General features: G+C 37.9%; 1 protein-coding gene across 2 annotated transcripts in view; it reads right to left on the minus strand.

The window, feature by feature from the left end:
• RGS7BP (regulator of G protein signaling 7 binding protein) overlaps positions 1 to 20,298 on the minus strand; it is a 126,649-nt gene that overhangs the window by 25,064 nt on the left and 81,287 nt on the right. For both annotated transcript variants that reach the window (XM_082457372.1, XM_082457373.1), the window contains exon 3: positions 15,428 to 15,558. In XM_082457372.1, coding sequence (XP_082313498.1) covers positions 15,428 to 15,558 — 131 coding nt within the window. The remainder of the gene's footprint in view (positions 1 to 15,427; positions 15,559 to 20,298) is intronic.

Here is a 20,298-nt window from a genome sequence, read left to right on the forward strand (position 1 = left end):
CAAACTCATTCTACGAGGCCACCATCACCCTGATACCAAAACCAGACAAAGATGTCACAAAGAAAGAAAACTACAGGCCAATATCACTGATGAACATAAATGCAAAAATCCTGAACAAAATACTAGCAAACAGAATCCAACAGCACATTAAAAGGATCATACACCATGATCAAGTGGGGTTTATCCCAGGAATGCAAGGATTCTTCAATATACGCAAATCAATCAATGTGATAAGCCATATTAACAAATTGAAGGAGAAAAACCATATGATCATCTCAATTGATACAGAGAAAGCTGTCGACAAAATTCAACACCCATTTATGATAAAAACCCTTCAGAAAGTAGGCATAGAGGGAACTTTCCTTAACATAATAAAGGCCATATATGACAAACCCACAGCAAACATCATCCTCAATGGTGAAAAACTGAAACCATTTCCACTAAGATCAGGAACAAGACAAGGTTGCCCACTCTCACCACTATTATTCAACATAGTTTTGGAAGTTTTAGCCACAGCAGTCAGAGAAGAAAAAGAAATAAAATGAATCCAAATTGGAAAAGAAGAAGTAAAGCTGTCACTGTTTGCAGATGACATGATACTATACATAGAGAGTCCTAAAGATGCTACCAGAAAACTACTAGAGCTAATCAATGAATTTGGTAAAGTAGCAGGATACAAAATTAATGCACAGAAATCTCTTGCATTCCTATACACTAATGATGAAAAATCTGAAAGTGAAATTAAGAAAACACTCCCATTTACCACTACAATGAAAATAATAAAATATTTAGGAAGAAACCTACGTAAGGAGACAAAAGACCTGTATGCAGAAAATTATAAGACACTGATGAAAGAAATGAAAGATGATACAAACAGATGGAGAGATATACCATGTTCTTGGATTGGAAGAATCAACATTGTGAAAATGACTCTACTACCCAAAGCAATCTACAGATTCAATGCAATCTCTATCAAACTACCACTGACATTTTTCACAGAACTAGAACAAAAAATTTCACAATTTGTATGGAAATGCAAAAGACACCGAATAGCCAAAGCAATCTTGAGAAAGAAAAACGGAGCTAGAGGAATCAGGCTCCCGGACTTCAGACTATATTACAAAGCTACAGTAATCAAGACAGTATGGTACTGGCACAAAAACAGAAATATAGATCAATGGAACAGGATAGAAAGCCCAGAGATAAACCCACGCACATATGGTCACCTTATCTTTGATAAAGGAGGCAAGAATATACAGTGGAGAAAAGACAGCCTCTTCAATAAGTGGTGCTGGGAAAACTGGACATGTACATGTAAAAGTATGAAATTAGAACACTCCCTAACACCATACACAAAAATAAACTCAAAATGGATTAAAGGACTAAATGTAAGGCCAGACACTATCAAACACTTAGAGGAAAACATAGGCAGAACACTCTATGACATAAATCACAGCAAGGTCCTTTTTGACCCACCTCCTAGAGAAATGGAAATAAAAACAAAAATAAACAAATGGGACCTAATGAAACTTAAAAGCTTTTGCACAGCAAAGGAAACCATAAACAAGACGAAAAGACAACCCTCAGAATGGGAGAAAATATTTGCAAATGAAGCAACAGACAAAGGATTAATCTCCAAAATTTACAAGCAGCTCATGCAGATCAATATCAAAAAAACAAACAACCCAATCCAAAACTGGGCAGGAGACCTAAATAGACATTTCTCCAAAGAAGATATACAGATGGCCAACAAACATATGAAAGAATGCTCAACATCATTAATCATTAGAGAAATGCAAACCAAAACTACAATGAGGTATCACCTCACACCGGTCAGAATGGCCATCATCAAAAAATCTACAAACAATAAATGCTGGAGAGGGTGTGGAGAAAAGGGAACCCTCTTGCACTGTTGGTGGGGATGTAAATTGATACAACCACTATGGACAACAGTATGGAGGTTCTTTAAAAAACTAAAAATAGAACTACCATACGACCTAGCAATCCCATTACTGGGCATATACCCTGAGAAAACCAGAATTCAAAAAGAGTCATGTACCAAAATGATCATTGCAGCTTTATTTACAATAGCCAGGACATGGAAGCAATCTAAGTGTCCATCACCAGATGAATGGATAAAGAAGATGTGGCACATATATACAATGGAATATTACTCAGCCATAAAAAGAAACGAAATTGAGTTATTTGTAGTGAGGTGGATGGACCTAGAGTCTGTCATACAGACTGAAGTAACTCAGAAAGAGAAAAACAAATACCGTATGCTAACACATATATATGGAATCTAAGAAAAAAAAAAAGGTCATGAAGAACCTAGGGGCAAGACAGGAATAAAGACGCAGACCTACTAGAGAATGGACTTGAGGATATGGGGGTGGGGGGAAGGGTAAGCTGTGACAAAGTGAGAGAGTGGCATGGACATATATACACTACCAAATGTAAAATAGATAGCTAGTGGGAAGCAGCCGCATAGCACAGGGAGATCAGCTCGGTGCTTTGTGACCACCTAGAGGGGTGGGATAGGGAGGGTGTGAGGGAGGGAGACACAAGAGGGAAGAGATATGGGAACATATGTATATGTATAACTGATTCACTTTGTTATAAAGCAGAAAGTAACACACCATTGTAAAGCAGTTATACACCAATAAAGGTGTTTAAAAAATAAAAATAGGTCTGTCTTGTTGATTTGTAAGAATTCTCTCTATGTAATAGATACTGATCGTTTCCACTGCAGGTGAAACTATAAATTACTACCATCTGAGATTTGGAACTTTATTGAAGGATGACTCATTGATTACTTTTTCAGTACTGTCTAGGTTTAATGGTTTATTAAAAGATTTTACTCTTCTTGAGTTAAATTTGATAACTCATTTGTCCTAGAAAATTATTCACTAAATACATTTTTAATAGTATGGTTTTCTATGGTAACTGTTTCATATCTCTAATGCTGTGTATTTATGGCTTACAGTTTCTTTGTACACCACTGTTTCTTGGATTCCATATCTTCCTGTTTCTTGGATTCATTTTAATTTTGCTGGAACATATCTTTGGCTAATTATTTCAGAGATCTCCGAATACAAAATTTCTTGGTCTTTATATTACTGAAAATACTTTTTCTTCTCTATCTCTCTCTTGCTGTACACACACTTAAATTCTAATTGGCTGGATATAAAAATGTATGTTCTAACTAAGTTTCTCTCACAACTTGGATGATATTGTTCCCTTTCTTCTATCTATACCCAAGGATGCTATGTATGTAGCCTGTTTATGGCCCTCTGAAAATTTTTTATCTTTAAACATTTGAGTTATGAAATGGTTCCTAAATACGTCTAGCTATGGGTTCTTCATATATTACTCCTTTTTTTGGCATTCGATTGGCATTTGCAATCTACTTTCACCAATTTTTATTTTGAAAATTTTCAAACCTATAGCAAACTTGCAAGAATAATACAATGAATATCCAAATATTCTAGTTTAACCAATTGTTAATATTTAGCCATATTTTTCTTTTATCTCTCTTAGTCTCTGTGGGTGTGTGTGTATTATACATATATAGGTTTCATATATATGGATTATGTGTATAACATGTATATGTATAAATGTATAATATATATAATTTTTTGTTGAACCATTTAAAAGTTGCAGACATTAATGTTACTTTATCCCCAATACAACATATAACTCCTAAAGAACAAGAATGTTTTCCTACATAACCTTAAAACAATTAGCACATGAAAAACTAATTTTGATTTAAATGATTCAATTCAATTTGATACAATGCTATTGTTTAATATATATATATTCTATATTGAAATTTCCCCATTTGTTCCAATAATGTCCTTTATAGCTTTTGTTTTTTACATTGAAGGATCCAAATAAGGATTATGTACCACATTTAATTGTCATGTTTCTTTATTCTCTTTTAATCTAGAGTAGCATCCTTATCTTTTTTCATTTTTCATGACATTGATATTTTTGAATAAAGAGTCCGGGCCAGTTGTTTTAAAGAAGGTCTTTAAATTTGGATTTGTCTGATTGTTTCCACAAGTCTAGGTTCAGAGTAAACATTTTTTGCAAGAATATTATAGAAGTGATATTTTGTCCTTTTTAGTGCATTGCATTAGAAAGCATACGTGTTTGTCCCATTATTAATGATGTTAGTTAAGTATTGATTACTTGGTTAAGGTGATTTCTTCCAGTTTTTACCATGGTAGAGGACTCTTTTTCCCTTTGTAATTATTAAGTAATCTATGGAGTGATTTATTAAGATGTTATAGCCTTTTCAATATAAATATTTCTTTAGGTTTGCAAAAAGTTTTTCTATTTTTCTTAATTATCTATTTCTCTCTGTTTTCTCTGCTCTTTCAGAATCCTATTTCATGTTAGAGTCTCTGGATCTTAATTAGCCCTATATTCTATATTCACTGTGGGGGGCTGAGTTCTGGGAGAATACCTAGACTTGACCTTTCAGGTCCCTATTTTAGGCTCTCAGTATTTCCATTATAATAATTGTTAAGAACTGTGAAGGGTCTGAGATTTTCCTCTACCTGTGAATTAACCTGCCACAATCTCATGGATCCTGGAAAGAGACACGAGACTCCTGGGTTAGAGACAAAGAAAATTTAGTACTCACAAAATAGTAGTAGAGTATCAGCATTTGTGTTAATTTCTTGAGTTTTAATTCCCACAGGGAGACACAAGAAGAGCCAGATCATTATACCTCCACACACACACAGGAGACAGGAACCCTGAGATTAAGGATCTGAAGTCTTCTATAAGCATGTCTGCTCTTTGCGCCAGAGGGCAACATTTTCATTATACTGAATCGTAAGCATGCCTTGCTCTGGAGGGGAGGCACTGTCTCTATTTTTCAAGAACATTTACTAAATAAACATCCTTGAAAGATAGTGTAAAACAAAGGGCAGTCAGTGCCTCACTTTGCAAGAAAAACTCTGTTCCCTGAAATGCAAGAGCCTCAAGGAGAATTCTCTCCCAACACTAATTAAGCCATCTATTAAAATTTTATTTGATGGGGCTTCCCTGGTGGCACAGTGGTTGAGAATCTGCCTGACAATGCAGGGGACACTGGTTCGATACCTGGTCCGGGAAGATCCCACATGCCACGGAGCAACTAAGCCCGTGTGACACAACTACTGAGCCTGTGCTCTAGAGCCTGCGGGCCACAACTACTGAGCCTGCGTGCCACAACTACTGAAGCCCACACGCCTAGAGCCTGTGCTCCTCAACAAGAGAAGCCATCACAATGAGAAGCCCGCACACCGCAATGAAGACCCAACGCAGCCAAAAATAAATGAATAAAAAAAATTTTTTTATTTGATGGATAACACTTTCATTTCCAACAAATCTGGTTGCTTCCTTTCTGTTACAGTTACTGCTTTTGAGGTATGACAGACCTAAAATAAATCTATTGATTACGTTTATATTTTAAACTCTTCATCTGTTTCTACTTTAAAATTTGTTCATCAAGTATTAGTTGTTTGCATGTTGCCATTTGGTACCTCCCTTTCAGGGTGTTGATTTTTCTTAAAAATCTGCTCATCCCTGGATGTCTGTTCAGCTTTGTCTTTGAGGATCTCTCTTTGCCCATCATTCTGATGAGTATCCTCCTTCTGGTGATTGGAAAAGGGGCAGGATGTGTGGCTGGACAATGTGTGTCTAAAGCTTGTCTTCTGGGTGCTTCTCATCTCCATTGATAAGTTTACCTGGGCACACAGCCTATTTTTTGGGTCCTGTGTTTGCTTTGAGTTTCCTGTTTACAACTCCTACTCCAAAGAGATATGTGGAACAATTTAGCCTGGGAAAAAACACTGGAGTCATGTGCTCACTTTCTTGTTCCTCTGCAGCAGTCCTTATGGAGGATTCGAGTTACTTCACCTTCTGTTCTGCTTTGCTGCCTGGTCCTGACACTCACAGCAGGTGTCCTCCTGGGGTAAGCAATGATGGTCTTGGTGACTCAGTGTAGGGCAGCCCAGCTTTTCCTGAATGCAATTTCAAACATTCATTTCCCTGACAGCAGTTCCAGAAATCCTTCCTGTGATTTGCATTTGTTGACTCCTACTTTGAAGTATCTCTGGAATTGATTTTATTTTTATAGTATTTTTCTCCTGCATGAATTTCTTTTGTTTCTTCTTGAGTTTCTTACTGGCTGTGGCTTCATTTCTTCATTTATATCCACCAATCCAATCCCTGTTGCTTTCTAGCTTTGAGAAATTCCTCAATTTCTGGTTTGTTGAAATCATACTTCCTTGTTTTTCAGGGCCATGGGAGACTGTTTTGTGTCTGCCGACCTCTTTTTTTTTTCCCTCTTACAATTAGTAGGGCCCATTTGACAGAGTTATGGCAAATGGATTCTGAGTAAGAGTGGTGTATGCCTCTTCCAGATTGGCTTCTAAAAATCTTCCCATGGGAACGCCCATGCTTTCTTTTCTCCCCAGACAATTGGATGGATGTGGGGAATGGAAAGAATAAAAGGGCCCACCCCCCCCCAGCTCTGGCATTGGACTATGACAGTGGTGAATAATGAACTCTCATTGTTCTCATCCATTGAGATTTGATGATGTTTCATGCAGCTGTTACCCTACCCTGACAAATGCAAGAACGAATATGGATTTATTGTTTTCATTATATCTTTTGCTGTTATTTCGATGGATTTTTAGTAGGAGGGGAAATATACATATGAGTTCAGTCCAACACCTCTGGACAAGCTTCTTTTTCTCCAATTATACTCCCTCTCATTTGACAACAGATGCAGAATGAAAGCAAAGTCCTTTGCTTATTCAGTAATTATGAATTGAAACTTTATCTGCTCCAGGCACTGTACTAAATGCCAGAGATACAATGGTGAACACACTCAAGGTGATCAACTCTGGAGAGGACAACAGACAACAAATCAGTTGTCTACCCCTCAATGTAACACGTGCCTGGGGGACACATTGCATGGGCATAGGCCCCGCCTTGGAGAGCCAGGAAAAGCTTTCTGCAGGAAAGTCCCATCTAAGTTACAAACCAAAGAAAGCATAGGGTAGACCAAGTGAAAGGGATGGTTGTGGAGTGGGGCAGGGTGAACAATATGTTTCAGGCAGAGGGAGCAACTGTAAAGAACTCCCAAGTTCAAGTTCCTCAAAGTAGTTCAAGATGCCGTGTGTGTGGCCGGCAGGGTATGGGGGGCAGATGAGATGGGGTTGCTGGTGAGAGTTGAGGCTGGAGAGGCTAGAAGGGCCGGTCCATAGATGTTCTTCTGAGCCACATTAAAAAGTTGGCAGGGGAGCGCCTCACAAACCTGGATGTTGGCCTATCTGAGCTCTGTATCCCCAGCTTCCCCCCTTTGACCAGTTATCCTTAGAAGGAGCACCTGTTTCTAACATCAGCTGGGCTCTCTGCTCTGCTCTCAGGAAAGGGTCAAGCTGCTTCTAGATGGTAAGTTCAAGTCAAAGTTTTACTTTGCCCAAGAGTGACTATGCATTTAAAATCATTTTTTGTTATGAAATGAAAAACTCTGTCCCCTGAAACATCAGTTTCAGGCCTCAGTGAACAAGTATTTTCTCGGGGAGGGGATGGAGGGGGAGGGGAGGAGAGCCTTTAGAGCGCCTTAAAATCTCACTAAGCTGGCTGCACCACTGTTGAGAACCAGGATGTCAAAAAGTTGGCCACTTTCCTCAGGGCCTCGCAAAGCTTTTGGCCTTCAGCTCCTTTGGGATTTCCATGTATTTTTAGCCTGTTTATGGATAATATAATAGGCATGTTTGAGGAAAAGTTAAGGGAAACCACACATGAAGCACATACCAGTTTGGAAGGCTGGTTATTCTTATATTTGTGAGAAATGGTCAGTTGTTTAGGAGGAACAAAAACACATCTGACTGTGGGGCAGCCTCAAGAGTCCCACAGATCTCTTACCCCTCAGAATTCCTAGGCACTGGCCTCAGAAGACTGGGATGGGGTCCTTTATCTAGAGTGGAGGCCCCTTTATCACACTCTACTCTGGAGACCTCTTTCCTTCTCTTGATCTCATTTCTCCCATCCTCTTTCTTTCCTATTCATATTTTCCTCTCTCCATTTCCCCTTCTCCTCTCCACTCCTTGCTTGCCTGCCTGTCTTCAGCCTATAGTGCCAGTAGGAAGCATTGCCATAGTGTCTCCTTGCAGGCCCTGAGTTTGGACTCTGATGTCCAGCAGAGTCAATTTTATCCATTTGTGTAAATTTCCCTAGGAATCAAAACAAAACAAACTAATCTTCTCTGAGCTAATATTCTATCACTGCACTATCATTTCCTTGATGGCAGGGGCAAATTTCCTCTGTCCTTTGTGCTCCTGACACATTATCTGCTATGATACTATACACAGGGAAGGCTCTCGGGACAGTTTTCATACTGACTGTGAACAACTAAATGAACACAGTTTACATGAGATGCGTGGAAGCTTGTCCACATGGTTACTCTCACTCTCATGCATTTTCATACTGGGTAGGAGATTTATAACTCCATCCAGTGTGAAAAGGACTGGGGAAATGTAAGCTGTTTGTTAAGTAATCCACTTTTACTCTTGCATTTCCAAAAAGCATATAATTTAAATAGAAATGAGTTATATTAGTTCAGTTAGTTGTTTGCCTGTATTAAAAAATAGTTTCAAAGGCTTTTCTACATTGTGGTAAGAAGATATTCATAGTGCCATAAAACACATAGTGGAAAATAATACTTATACCATAAACAGAAATCCATTCTTGCCCATACACTGGGAAATAAACATTTTCCAATACAGAGGTATTTCCCTCCCCCGCCCTGTGTCCTTCTCTGTGCTCCTTATGACACTGTAGTCCTATCATTGACCCCAGAGTAGTAGTCATCTTGGTGGTTCCATTAGCTGAGTGAGGAAACAGAATCACAGGGCACAGGAGAAGAGCAGGCAATGGAAACACATTTAAGAGAGGTCCCTATGAGGCTTTCACTGCTCCACTTCCAACCCCTAAGGTAGAGCAGAACAATGTGCAGACAGTATTGACTGTATAGTTAATTAATTTCAACTTTCCTTTAATGGGTATCATGGCTAAATCATGCTCCCTTTGGATCACAGCAAAATATCTTATAAATCATTAAATGATCTATGGAATTAACTTTCCCTCTCATCTTAAAAGTAACTCTCTGAACTTATTTTGGTAAGAAATTAAATATACAATAAAATTTAGCCATTAAACATGGTATTTTGGAATATGTGCACCAATCATTGTCAGATGTGTGGATAAAATTCAGCCCATGGTGCTAGTATCTTTCATTTCCCGATTTGATATGTTCTCTTGCCTTTCTCCAATGTAGCTTAGTGGGAAATGGTCTGGTGTAGTGGAATAATCATGAACTTTGCAGTAGGATTAATGTGCTCTGTGACCTTGGACAACAAGTTACCTCTTTGAGCCTCAGCTTCTCCATCAGTAAAATGGGAACAACGATACTTGAGGATGAAATAAGTGACAGGTATAAAGCACCTGGCAAGTAGAAAGTATACAATAAGTGGAAGCTATTATCATTGCTGTTATCCTAGTCCTCAGCTGACATCTACTTTGACAAAAGGTGATGAATATTGTGTCCTGTTCACTGTTTGGTATTGATGTATGAGGACACGGAGACAGAGTAATAGATGGTGTTAGATTGCCCTTAGATTCCAGAAGTTGGTTATATTTATGTTCTTCAGATAGTACAAGCTTGTTCTGGTCTTGGGTCCTTTGCATTAGATACGAATGTTTATGAAGTTGTGTCCTTCTTGTCATTAAATCTCAGATTAAGTTCTACCTCCTCGGAGAGCTTTGACCATCCCTTCTAAAGTAGCCACCTAGTCATGGTCACTTTCTATTACATTACCTATTCTAATTATTGACATTGTAATTTTAGTGTTTGGGATTTTTAGAAAATTTTCCCCCTATTTCTCTGCACGAGACTATATACTCCATAAGAACAGGGATCTCCTCAGCCCTGATTGTTTCAGTCTCCCAGTACCTTACATAGGTGCTCAACAAATATTTGTTCAAAGAACAAATGCCTGTTTCCACTCATAATTTGAATCATAATCTATTTTAAGATTTATTCTGCTTCATTTCTTCTAACCTAATGTTCTATTTTAGTATCAATTGCCTCATTACATTGGAAAATAAGGCTTTACTTGTGGTTTTATTCTATTTCTGTCTTTGTGTTGCTTGTTTCTTTTATTGGTGTGGGTCATTTTTTTTACATTTCTTAATAGGAGGCTGGAATACCCTGGAGTCTTTACTGCTCATATTCTGTTCTTTGTCTTAAGTTTATCCTGTATTTTGCTGGATGGATGGCGGTTCATTAATTTCTTATGAGAGCATCTTGAGCTCTCAACTCCCACTAGATTTTGACATTTCTCTCTTCTTTCCCCCCCCTTTTTTTTAAAAAATTTATTTATTTACTTATTTATTTTTGGCTGTGTTGGATCTTCGTTTCTGTGCGAGGGCTTTCTCTAGTTGCGGCAAGTGGGGGCCGCTCTTCATCACGGTGCGCGGACCTCTCACCATCGCGGCCTCTCTTGTTGCGGGGCACAGGCTCCAGACGCGCAGGCTCAGCAGTTGTGGCTCACGGGCCCAGCCGCTCCGCGGCATGTGGGATCTTCCCAGACCAGGGCTCAAACCCGTGTCCCCTGCATTGGCAGGCGGATTCTCAACCACTGCACCACCAGGGAAGCCCTTCTTTCCCCTTTTGTGACTACATTTCCTCCGCATTTTTTCTCTCTTTATATATCCTGGTGGCACATTGCAGGGGAAGGACCCATCTTATCTTAGGGGGAGGAAGGGAGAATGGTATACCTCAAAGGACCTGGGGACAACCTGGCTGTAAGTGATGGCAGAAGAGTGGAGCAGAGTCAGAGAAGACCCTTGAGAAAGCAAGGAGAAATGAGAATAAAGATGAAGGAGCAAGTTCACATGTGAAGGGGGACTGCACTGGAGTGCTCTCTCTTCTCTGCTCCTTTCAGAATGGGAAGGTTGTCAAAGCTGACTGACTGTGGGGAGAATGGGAGAGAGGAAAGCTGTGGTCAGAACGGCAGGATCATCCAATTCTCTTAGAAATCTGGCTTCACTTTCTGCCAACAGAGTGAATGAAACCCGTGGTCGCATTTTATCTGGTGTCAGGAAACAGGCATTAATGGTCAATATGATACATGGATTCAGCTGTGGGGAAAGACTTCCTACCTAATTAACTGTGAAGAAGTGAGAGAAACTATTTTTCACTATAAACATAGAAATTAGACTTTGTCAAGTAATGGCCCAATCTAAAACTTAAAGTGTTAAAATATGAGATTACACAATGCCTGAAATTATTCCCATCTGTCATCTTCTCCACAGTTTTTCAGAACCACACTCTGCATGGTATATTCCAATAGCCTTTATTAAATGTGGATTTTTACCTCATATTACCATAATTTACTTTAATTTTGTTGGCCATGAAATAAGACGATCATCTTAGTACTGTTTGTCTTCATTTTTTTGGGCAATAGCATGATCTTATAAAGTATAAAAGATTTCCAAGTAGATTGTACCAATCAGACTTATGAGACAGCAAAAATTCAGAAACATGGTGCATGCAAAAAGCATGAAGGTCCACTGAAGATGTTGTTAAGGACAAAGGATACTTATAATTTGCTTAATTGGGAGAGAAGGACAATCTTCATTATTAAATTCAAGCTTTCTGCAGAAAATGAGATTTAAAATGATTTGAGGCTTATTTTTCCCAGAAACAAACCATACTCCTCACCCCTGTGGTAACCTTGTGTAACCTTTTTCTTCAAAGAGTAAACACATGACTACTCAATACAATAGTAAAACTAAATGTGATATTCAATACTTTCTGGACTTATGATGGCAGTCAGGGAGGTAATTAGAAATAAAAATAAATTAAGGGGCTTCCCGGGTGGCGTAGTGGTTAAGAATCTGCCTGCCAATGCAGGGCACACGGGTTCAAGCCCTGGTTTGGGAAGATCCCACATGCCACGGAGCAAGTAAGCCCATGCACCACAACTACTGAGCCTGCGCTCTAGAGCCTGCATGCCACAACTACTGAGCCCGTGAGCCACAACTACTGAAGCCCGTGTGCCTAGAGCCCATGCTCCACAACAAGAGAAGCCACTGCAATGAGAAGCCCGTGCACTGTAACGAAGAGTAGTGCCCGCTCGCTGCATCTAGAGAAAGCCCACATGCAGCAACAAAGACCCAATGTAGCCGAAAATAAATAAATTAAATAAATTAATTAAAAAAATAAAAGTACAGATAATTGTGAAACAATTTGGCTTCAGAATCTAATCACAACAAAAATTGACCAGAGACTCTCATATAGAGCCCAAATAATGACTCAATTACAATTCCTTTTTTTCCATGATAGAAGACAAAGAGTAAAGAAGAATTGGCCAAGCTGTAATAAGAAATTAGGAGGGAAAAAAAATTAGTTAACCTAAAAGTTATCAAAATACCAATTTTTACCATAGCATTAAAAGAAACATACCAGAAAGAGATTCTAAGCAGAAAGAGATTTCGAGTGTTATAGACTAGAATGGGAATCACCATACCCCTAAGACTCTGAGGACTATACTCATCCCTCAGTATCTGTATGTGTGTGTGGGGGAATGGGATGTTGGTTCTAGGACTTGCCATGGACATCATAATTCATGGATGCTCAAGTCCCATAGTTGGCCCTCTGTATCCGTGGTTCCATATCTGTGGATTCAAACAGCAATAGATTGTAAGCATAGTACGTGATCTGTCGTTGGTTGAATCCATGAGGGCCAACTCTATTTGATTTCTTGAAGGGACTGAGTGAGCTCATCTAGACAGGACCCCTCCTAGCCCAAGGCCACACTAGAGATACCACTGTTTGGATAAAGAGTATATTATCTGGCATCTTAATTCTTGGTAGACAGACTTCTGTCTAGTGGTGATAAAGAATAAAGCATACAATAAAGTTGAAAGTATGTACTTAGGTGAGTAAGAATAGCCAGGTAAGGGCTTGAAAGTTTCCATTTTTATACATATGATGGGGTGATTTCCTTTTGTTTCAAAGGTAGCAAAACAGTTATCCATCTTCACTGTGTTTCAGAATCACCCAGAGTGCCCTCAGATTCTGATTCAGTGGGTCCTGGACAGGATTCATGAGTCTCCATGTTTATCTAGCACCCTGGATAATTTTGAAACACATTTTCTAAGGATTTACACTTTAAGTAGTAATGATTTTAGAAGAATCAAATAGAAATCCAACTGGATACTTAATCCTACAATGGGGAGAAATCAAAGATTCCATCAGGTATATTCTTTTTAGAGTCATACTTAGAGGGTTAGGTGCTAGAGAAGGGAGCAGGGGTTTATTATTTTTAAAGGAAGAGGCAGGGAAGGATAGGGATCAGAGACGGACAGTGAAGATAGGAGGCAGTGCAGACCACATGAGCTGATCAGTTAAGAGATGATGTGTTTTTTATTTGTGTGGTCAAGACCAAATACAATAAGGAAGAACCTGGATGAGGGAATACCTTTTACTTTTAAGCAGAGAGCTAGCAGAGATGAGTCTTCCTTTCAAAAGTCATTTGTGAGAAGACAGAAAGTAGGAGTGGATGGCAGGGAGACCAGGTGAAAAACTAAGGAATTAGAGTGAGACAGGGAGTGCGGGTCACATGGTGTTATGGACAATCATCAAGGGCGATCTTGGGGGCAACATGGGCATGAAATACTGCAAGCACAGTCAATGCAGACCTGGGGAAAAAAATGACCCATACCCAATCTAGTCAACCATGATTAGAAAGAATGCAAATACTACTCTGTGTGTGTGTTTATGTGTGAATGCACGTGTGTGTGCGGGGGGTGTGATGGTGGCGGTGCATGAGAACAGAGAGGACAAACAAAGACATTGGGCCAATGACAACTCTTTGGGTCTTCAGTGTGTCTGAGTATTCAATTTTCTGATCAGGACTCCTGAGTGTCAAGGGGATAATCTCTCCAAACATGAAGTAAAGGTGGAAACCCGTGAAAATTCAGCCTTTAGAAGGAAAAAGAAAAAGATAATATTCATGTATCGAGAAAATAATCTCTCTTTGGAGCAGCGTAGCATAATCTTATTTTTAGTTCTGCCTTGTGCATACATATGTGTGTATGCAAGGTTTGATTTTTACAGGTACTTTATCATGTCATCTAGTTCCTCTCAAATTGCATGCTCATTTGATTTCATATCTCTTCTTCAGCTGCTTCTTCACCTGAAAGGTCTTTCTTTTTCCTTCCCTATCTGAACCCTATCCTCACAACCTAGCTCAAGTCCCATCCTTTCTAAAAGATTTTCCCTGATTATTACAGTTTACTGACCTTTTCTATCTCTGAATTTAAATCATAGACAAAGATTACCTTCTGTGCATCCCTCTATTTCTTGATCTCAAGCACAAAATGTTTGCATTCAGGAGGCTCCCAAAAATTATTGTTCAATGAATTAGCAAAGAAAATATAGATTGAATCCTGCAGTGACAGAAACTTTTGGCTTCCTCCCCAGCATCCATTCCATTCCACACTGTCCCTTTATGCAATAGCCACTGGTTGGGTGGGGTTGACTCCTCTCCTAGCTCCAGGAATGGGCCTTGATTGCCTAAACCAATCAGTTTAATTCCATCCCCTTGGCTACTGTGATTGGTTCAAGTGTAGACATGTGGTCTGACCTGGTCCAGTTAGAACAAAGTTCAGGACATTTGCTAGTCTATAATGGGAGAAATTCTCTCTGTATGCATATGTGATGACTGAAACTGTAGGAGTCAGTTTGCAAGTGTGGGGGAAGGGCAGCTTGAGGGTAAAGTCAACCCCCCACCTCCCCGAGAAGGCAGAACATCACTCAGACTGGGAATCAGAAGTCTGATCAAGACATGCTGAAGCCACTGCTGCCTCTAGAGGTTTCATTCATTTAAGCCAATATAGTCTCTTTATAGTTTAAACCAGGGAATGAGATTTTGTTTGTTGAGTTCCCCCTATTTTTAAATCTTTGGGACACAACTTGTAATTTGTCGTCTTGCAACCAAATACATTTAGGGAAATAGCAGCAATCTTGGATAGCATTTACTACCCTAGTTAAGATCATTATATATTTTTGCTGCCCATGCTGATTCTAGCCAAAGTCATGTTCACATGTGGTAAAATAATAAATTTGAGAATTGTTTCTACCACAATTTCTATTCAAGATGATCAATGTTCTTATGTACTTTGATAGTACTGATATAGACTTCTTTTATTCATTTATATCAAACATTTCCTGAACATTTATATCCATTCCAATTGTGTGTAGATAGACAAATGGTACACATAGGCCTTTGCAAAAGATGAGGTTTTGTTTAACATTTCTCAGTGTTTATGGCAACATATTAAACGAAGATACCTTTTCGATGAAATTGAAGAGACCCCAGCAGACACATGGATTTTAGCATCTCTGTTGTGTACATTTCTAAGCAGCATTGCAGCTGGATGTAGAGCCGACAGATTTCTGGATGGATCTCACCATCTTCTGGGCTGCAACAGAATGAAAGAGAAAAGCTGTGGACAGTCTCAAGATTTCACTCATCAGCCATTTGTCTCAGCTCTGAGAGGAGAAAATGCCCACTAAAGATTTCTAAAGCCTTGGGTCTAAAATATAGGACTTCTTGCTTTCAAACCAATAACCAAGGTCACAGTTCTTACATAAGTGTCTTTCTGAATAACAGCTCGTAATATTTTTCCCCTTCAGCAGCAGATTTCTGCTAGGAGCTTAAAATCATAAATGTTTTAAGTAATTGAAAATATCAGACATTTTCAATTTAACTGTTGGAACAAGCTTCCAAAATATATTTAAACCATAAGACTATCCTAGCTTGCAAGAAGAGATTAAAAACTCTTATTTTTAGAGAAACTAACGAAGAGCTATTCAGTTACCAGTTAGAAGATAGCTCTTTAATATTAAGGCCCTAGCATAATATGGTTAGAGAGCCAAGATACAAATTATTTTTATCAGTCTTTTGTCTCAGTCTAAAGGACATCCTTTATTGTTTGCTATGGTTAATTTATCAAAGGCTAAGTGTTTTTAGTGAAAAAATGAAAAATGTATGAAAAAAGAAAAGTAATAAAATTCTAATAATTTTGCTTAACAATCTAAGCCTAAATAAATACTGAATTTATGCTCTAAAATTTATTATAAAGTACTTGAGCCTTTCTCTATTAACTGTGGTAAAGCAAACAAATGTGAATATGATAAAACATGGAGTGATCACTTTTTAAGAGGAGAGAAATTAGTTGTTGACAGAACACTTTATTTTAGATGCAGGTAAATAAGCATGTATTGAATAAAGCGAACTAAACAAAAGGGATACAATTTAGAGATAGATTAGAAATGGAAGAAGTCTAAAAGGGAACTCTGTCAAATGTCCTAATGTGTTATCTTTATTTTTATCTCCATTCATTTAAAATGCAATGAAACCTGACTAAACAATGCAGCATTTGGATTTGATTCCTTTGTAAAGTGGTCAGTGGCAAAATGTCAGGGGCTATTATCAGAAAAAAAATGGTGGCTTCATTTTTATTTAAGTTCTGGAATCACACTATAAAGAATTTGTATTTACATAGCACTTTACAATGATAATAAGTTTACATTTTGAATACTTATTTAGTAGATGAGCCAGGATTATTCAACTATATGGCTTATATAACACAGGAAAATGCAGAATTCTTTGCCTGAGTATGAGTGATGCCTGCAAAGTTATTCTATGTCTTTCCTGTGTCAGAACAAAGGAACTCAAAAGAATTTATATGCAAAATTTGGCTTTATCTGAAAAATAAGAGCCTACATTACTTTCTCATTTGTGTCTCATGGGTCCAGCCCTAGGCCAACGCTGGAATCAAGTATATCTTTGGCGAAAGTCCCAGATTTTCTTGCAGAGCTTCTTCCCCCAGGTGCTTTCCACCCTCAAGCTCTCCTCCTGCTCCCTGGAGTTCTCCCCCATCGCTCTGCCACACACACACAACGCCTCATTATTTCACATCATCTTCAGCCTTTCACAATGTCTCTGCATCTGTCCCCTCCCCTCTCCTCATGGCCCTGCTAGACTCTGAAGGAATAATGGGCATCAGTGGTTCATATAATAAAAAGTGATCCTGGTATATTACCTGCTAATACATTGATTTTGATAGAAAAATCTGAAGGTAATGTCTTATCCCAAAGACAGGCTAGCGGGAAAATATTTTAAAGCAGGCAGGTCTTTTCTGTGCTGCTTCATCGTCTCCATCATAGCTGCTTATTTTCACCTACGTATAACATTGGCCCTAGTGGCTCATATGCAGATTAAAAAAAAACTATAAAGAGTCTGTGGTATGTATTGTACATTTGATGAATGGGACAATTAGCCAGTACAGTATCGTTCCAAACCGTGGAGTATTCTTATTTTCAGAAGTACAAAATATGTGTTTTGTGGCTTAGTTCCAAAAGTATGCAAACTTCATATATATATGACATTTTATGTAATTTAAACAAATGATTACTGTATTAACAAATCTTTAGAGCCAATATATTATTTTACAGCTGGACTGTGAGAGACAAAGCAATGTATTAAGTGCTTTTGAAAAAAGGCATGTCAGAACAGAGATTAAAATGCCTAACTCCTATCATTTCCTTGGGTGCCAGCTTCTTAATGCCTCTGTAACCAACGGAGATTCTCTAAACTGTGGAACCATTTTGCCCTTCTTACATGTTATGGGAGGAAACTGAATGGATGCCGCCAAATCAGCCTAACAAAAATTAATTGATGCTAAAGTTGCGTTATAAATTTTCTGGTTAAAAAATTCTTACATATGCTCATATATTATCCTTTAACATCTTGGAAAATTGAAGTATAGAGAAAGAAAGAAACTAGTCAAAGAGCAGTGGACAAGTTATCTTTTGTGTTAGTGTTTCCCAAGGCCTTGACTAGGCTACATTAGCCTCAAGTCTTGTACAATTTATTTCTCCCACTTTAAGAGCTCTAAGCTGTATTACTGCTACTGATTACTAAAAGTTCATTCAAAGAAAAATTGCTGAATGGGTTATAATACATCTAATATCATGATCAGTGGGCTGAAATACATTTTTGAGAAGAATTAAGAGCATTTAGGTTATTTTTATAACAAGTGAGCAAGAGTCAGAGCCTGGAGAATGGAGGAAAGTCAAGAAAACAGCAACATGGAAACTTGAAACTTCCTAGGGATAAGTTATAAGACCTAGGGGGGATTTCACATTGAAACAAAATTAGGCTTACATACTTACTCCAGGAACTGAAGCAACTTAACTTAGAGGTAACTTTACCATGTGTGACTGATGCTTAGTCTAAAATGATTTACTCTTATTAATCCAGTTGAGGTCTATGAGAGTCACCCTGAGGTGATGCTCATTTAATTCAGTGAAAGAAATTTCATAAGTTAGTGACTTAGGTGTGATTATTTATTTATTTTTCTGTTAAGCAGAAGTCAGGAGCTAACCTGATCATTTTGATTAATTTGAAAGCCTAAGTATTAATAGAAAAACACCCTAAAAATTAACTTCGACAATATTTCAGTGATTTAGAGCTCAAGTTGAATCCAAAAACTTTTAAAATAACTGCCAAGTTATGAACCTTTCAATCAACTCTTTAAGGATGAGAAACAGGATTTAATGTCTTAATATTAGGACTTAAGAGACCTGCACTGGTGTAGTAATAGGGGGACATGAACACAGACATTGCCTAAGTCACTCCTTGATAATGGAAATGCTCTCTAATGTGAATATTCTTATTTTGTAATTCAAAAGTAATATGATGAACACCCACCAGAATGACTAAAATTAAAAAGACTGACAATGCCAAATGATGATGATATGGAACAACATCTCGTACATTGTTGGTAGGAGTTAAAATGGTACAACGCCTTTGAAAAAAGTTCTGGAAGTTTCTTATAAAACTAAACATATACCTCCCTATGACCTGGCAATTCCACTTCCAGGTATTTACCTAAGAGAAATGAAAATCTATTCATAAAAAGATCTTTTTAAGAGTGTTCATAGTAGTTTTATTTAGAATAACTAAAAACTAGAAATAGCCTGGGTGTCTGTCAAGAGGAAAGTGGATAAAGAAACTAGAATATCATACATCAACTATACTTCAATTAAAAAAAAAAGAAACTAGAATATTCCTACAATAGGATAATACTCAATAATTAAAAGGAGTAAACTCCTTATACAAAAAACAATACTGGTAAATCTCAAACATATAATCTTGAGTGAGAAGACCCTTATACAAAAGAGTAAATACTGTATGACTCCATTTATATGAAGTTCTAGAACAGATAAAACTAATCCATGGTGATAAATATTAGAACAGTGGTGGAGAGAGTATCGACTGGGAAGGGGCATGAGAGGGAACTTTCTAGTGTGAGGGTAGTATTCCATATCTAGATAAAAGTTTGAGTTACCTGGGTGGACACATTTGGCAAAACTTATTGAACGGTACACTTGAGATTTGTGCATTGGATTATATGCAAATTTCATTTTTTTATAAAAGAACCATAGGCAGTGATATTTCATAAAGGAAAGTACAGATGAGTTCAAAGTTTGTCCCGAAGCTTTTGCAACATGTACCTGGAAAGTAGTACTTAAGTGTAAAGAAAGAAAGAGAAAATTGTAGTCAGAGAGATTTTCAGTATATTACAAAACACTTATTCCTTAATTTTGTATTAAGATGTTTTAAAGCATGTTTCACACGGAAGTTGTTGTTAAGATGACTTTAAGTTATAAGCACTTTTCTTTTACATATTGTATTTCCTCTCCTTTATCCTTTTCAACCCTTTCAACTGAGGCATAATAAATAAATGAAATTTAAAAAAAAGAACCATAGGCAAATATTGAACTCCACTTAAAGATAAACATGCTGAACTGTTTAGGTGTGAAGTTTCCTGATGTCTGCAACTTCAGAAAAATAATACAGATTGCGGAGGGTTAGAGGGATGAACATACAGATGGATGTGTGGTAAAGCAAGTATAACCTGGCATAAATTGAACAAAACAACTGGGAAGCTTTATGACTAGTAAGGTCAAGTTCAGGGGTTAGCCTACTGGGGATTTTGGTTATGAAATGCCTTGGCCCTGCATCTGTCTGCTCTTTTGCCAAGCTTGCCAGACTTGGTGTTTTGTGCAGCTGCTAATAGCTTCTTAAAAACCAGCAAAATGTTTTTTATTTTGAAAGTCTGTCCCTAATGCAGTGGTTTATATATTTAGAT

Source organism: Balaenoptera physalus (assembly GCF_965194825.1).
Source record: "Balaenoptera physalus genome assembly, chromosome: 3".
Taxonomy (NCBI): domain Eukaryota; kingdom Metazoa; phylum Chordata; class Mammalia; order Artiodactyla; family Balaenopteridae; genus Balaenoptera; species Balaenoptera physalus.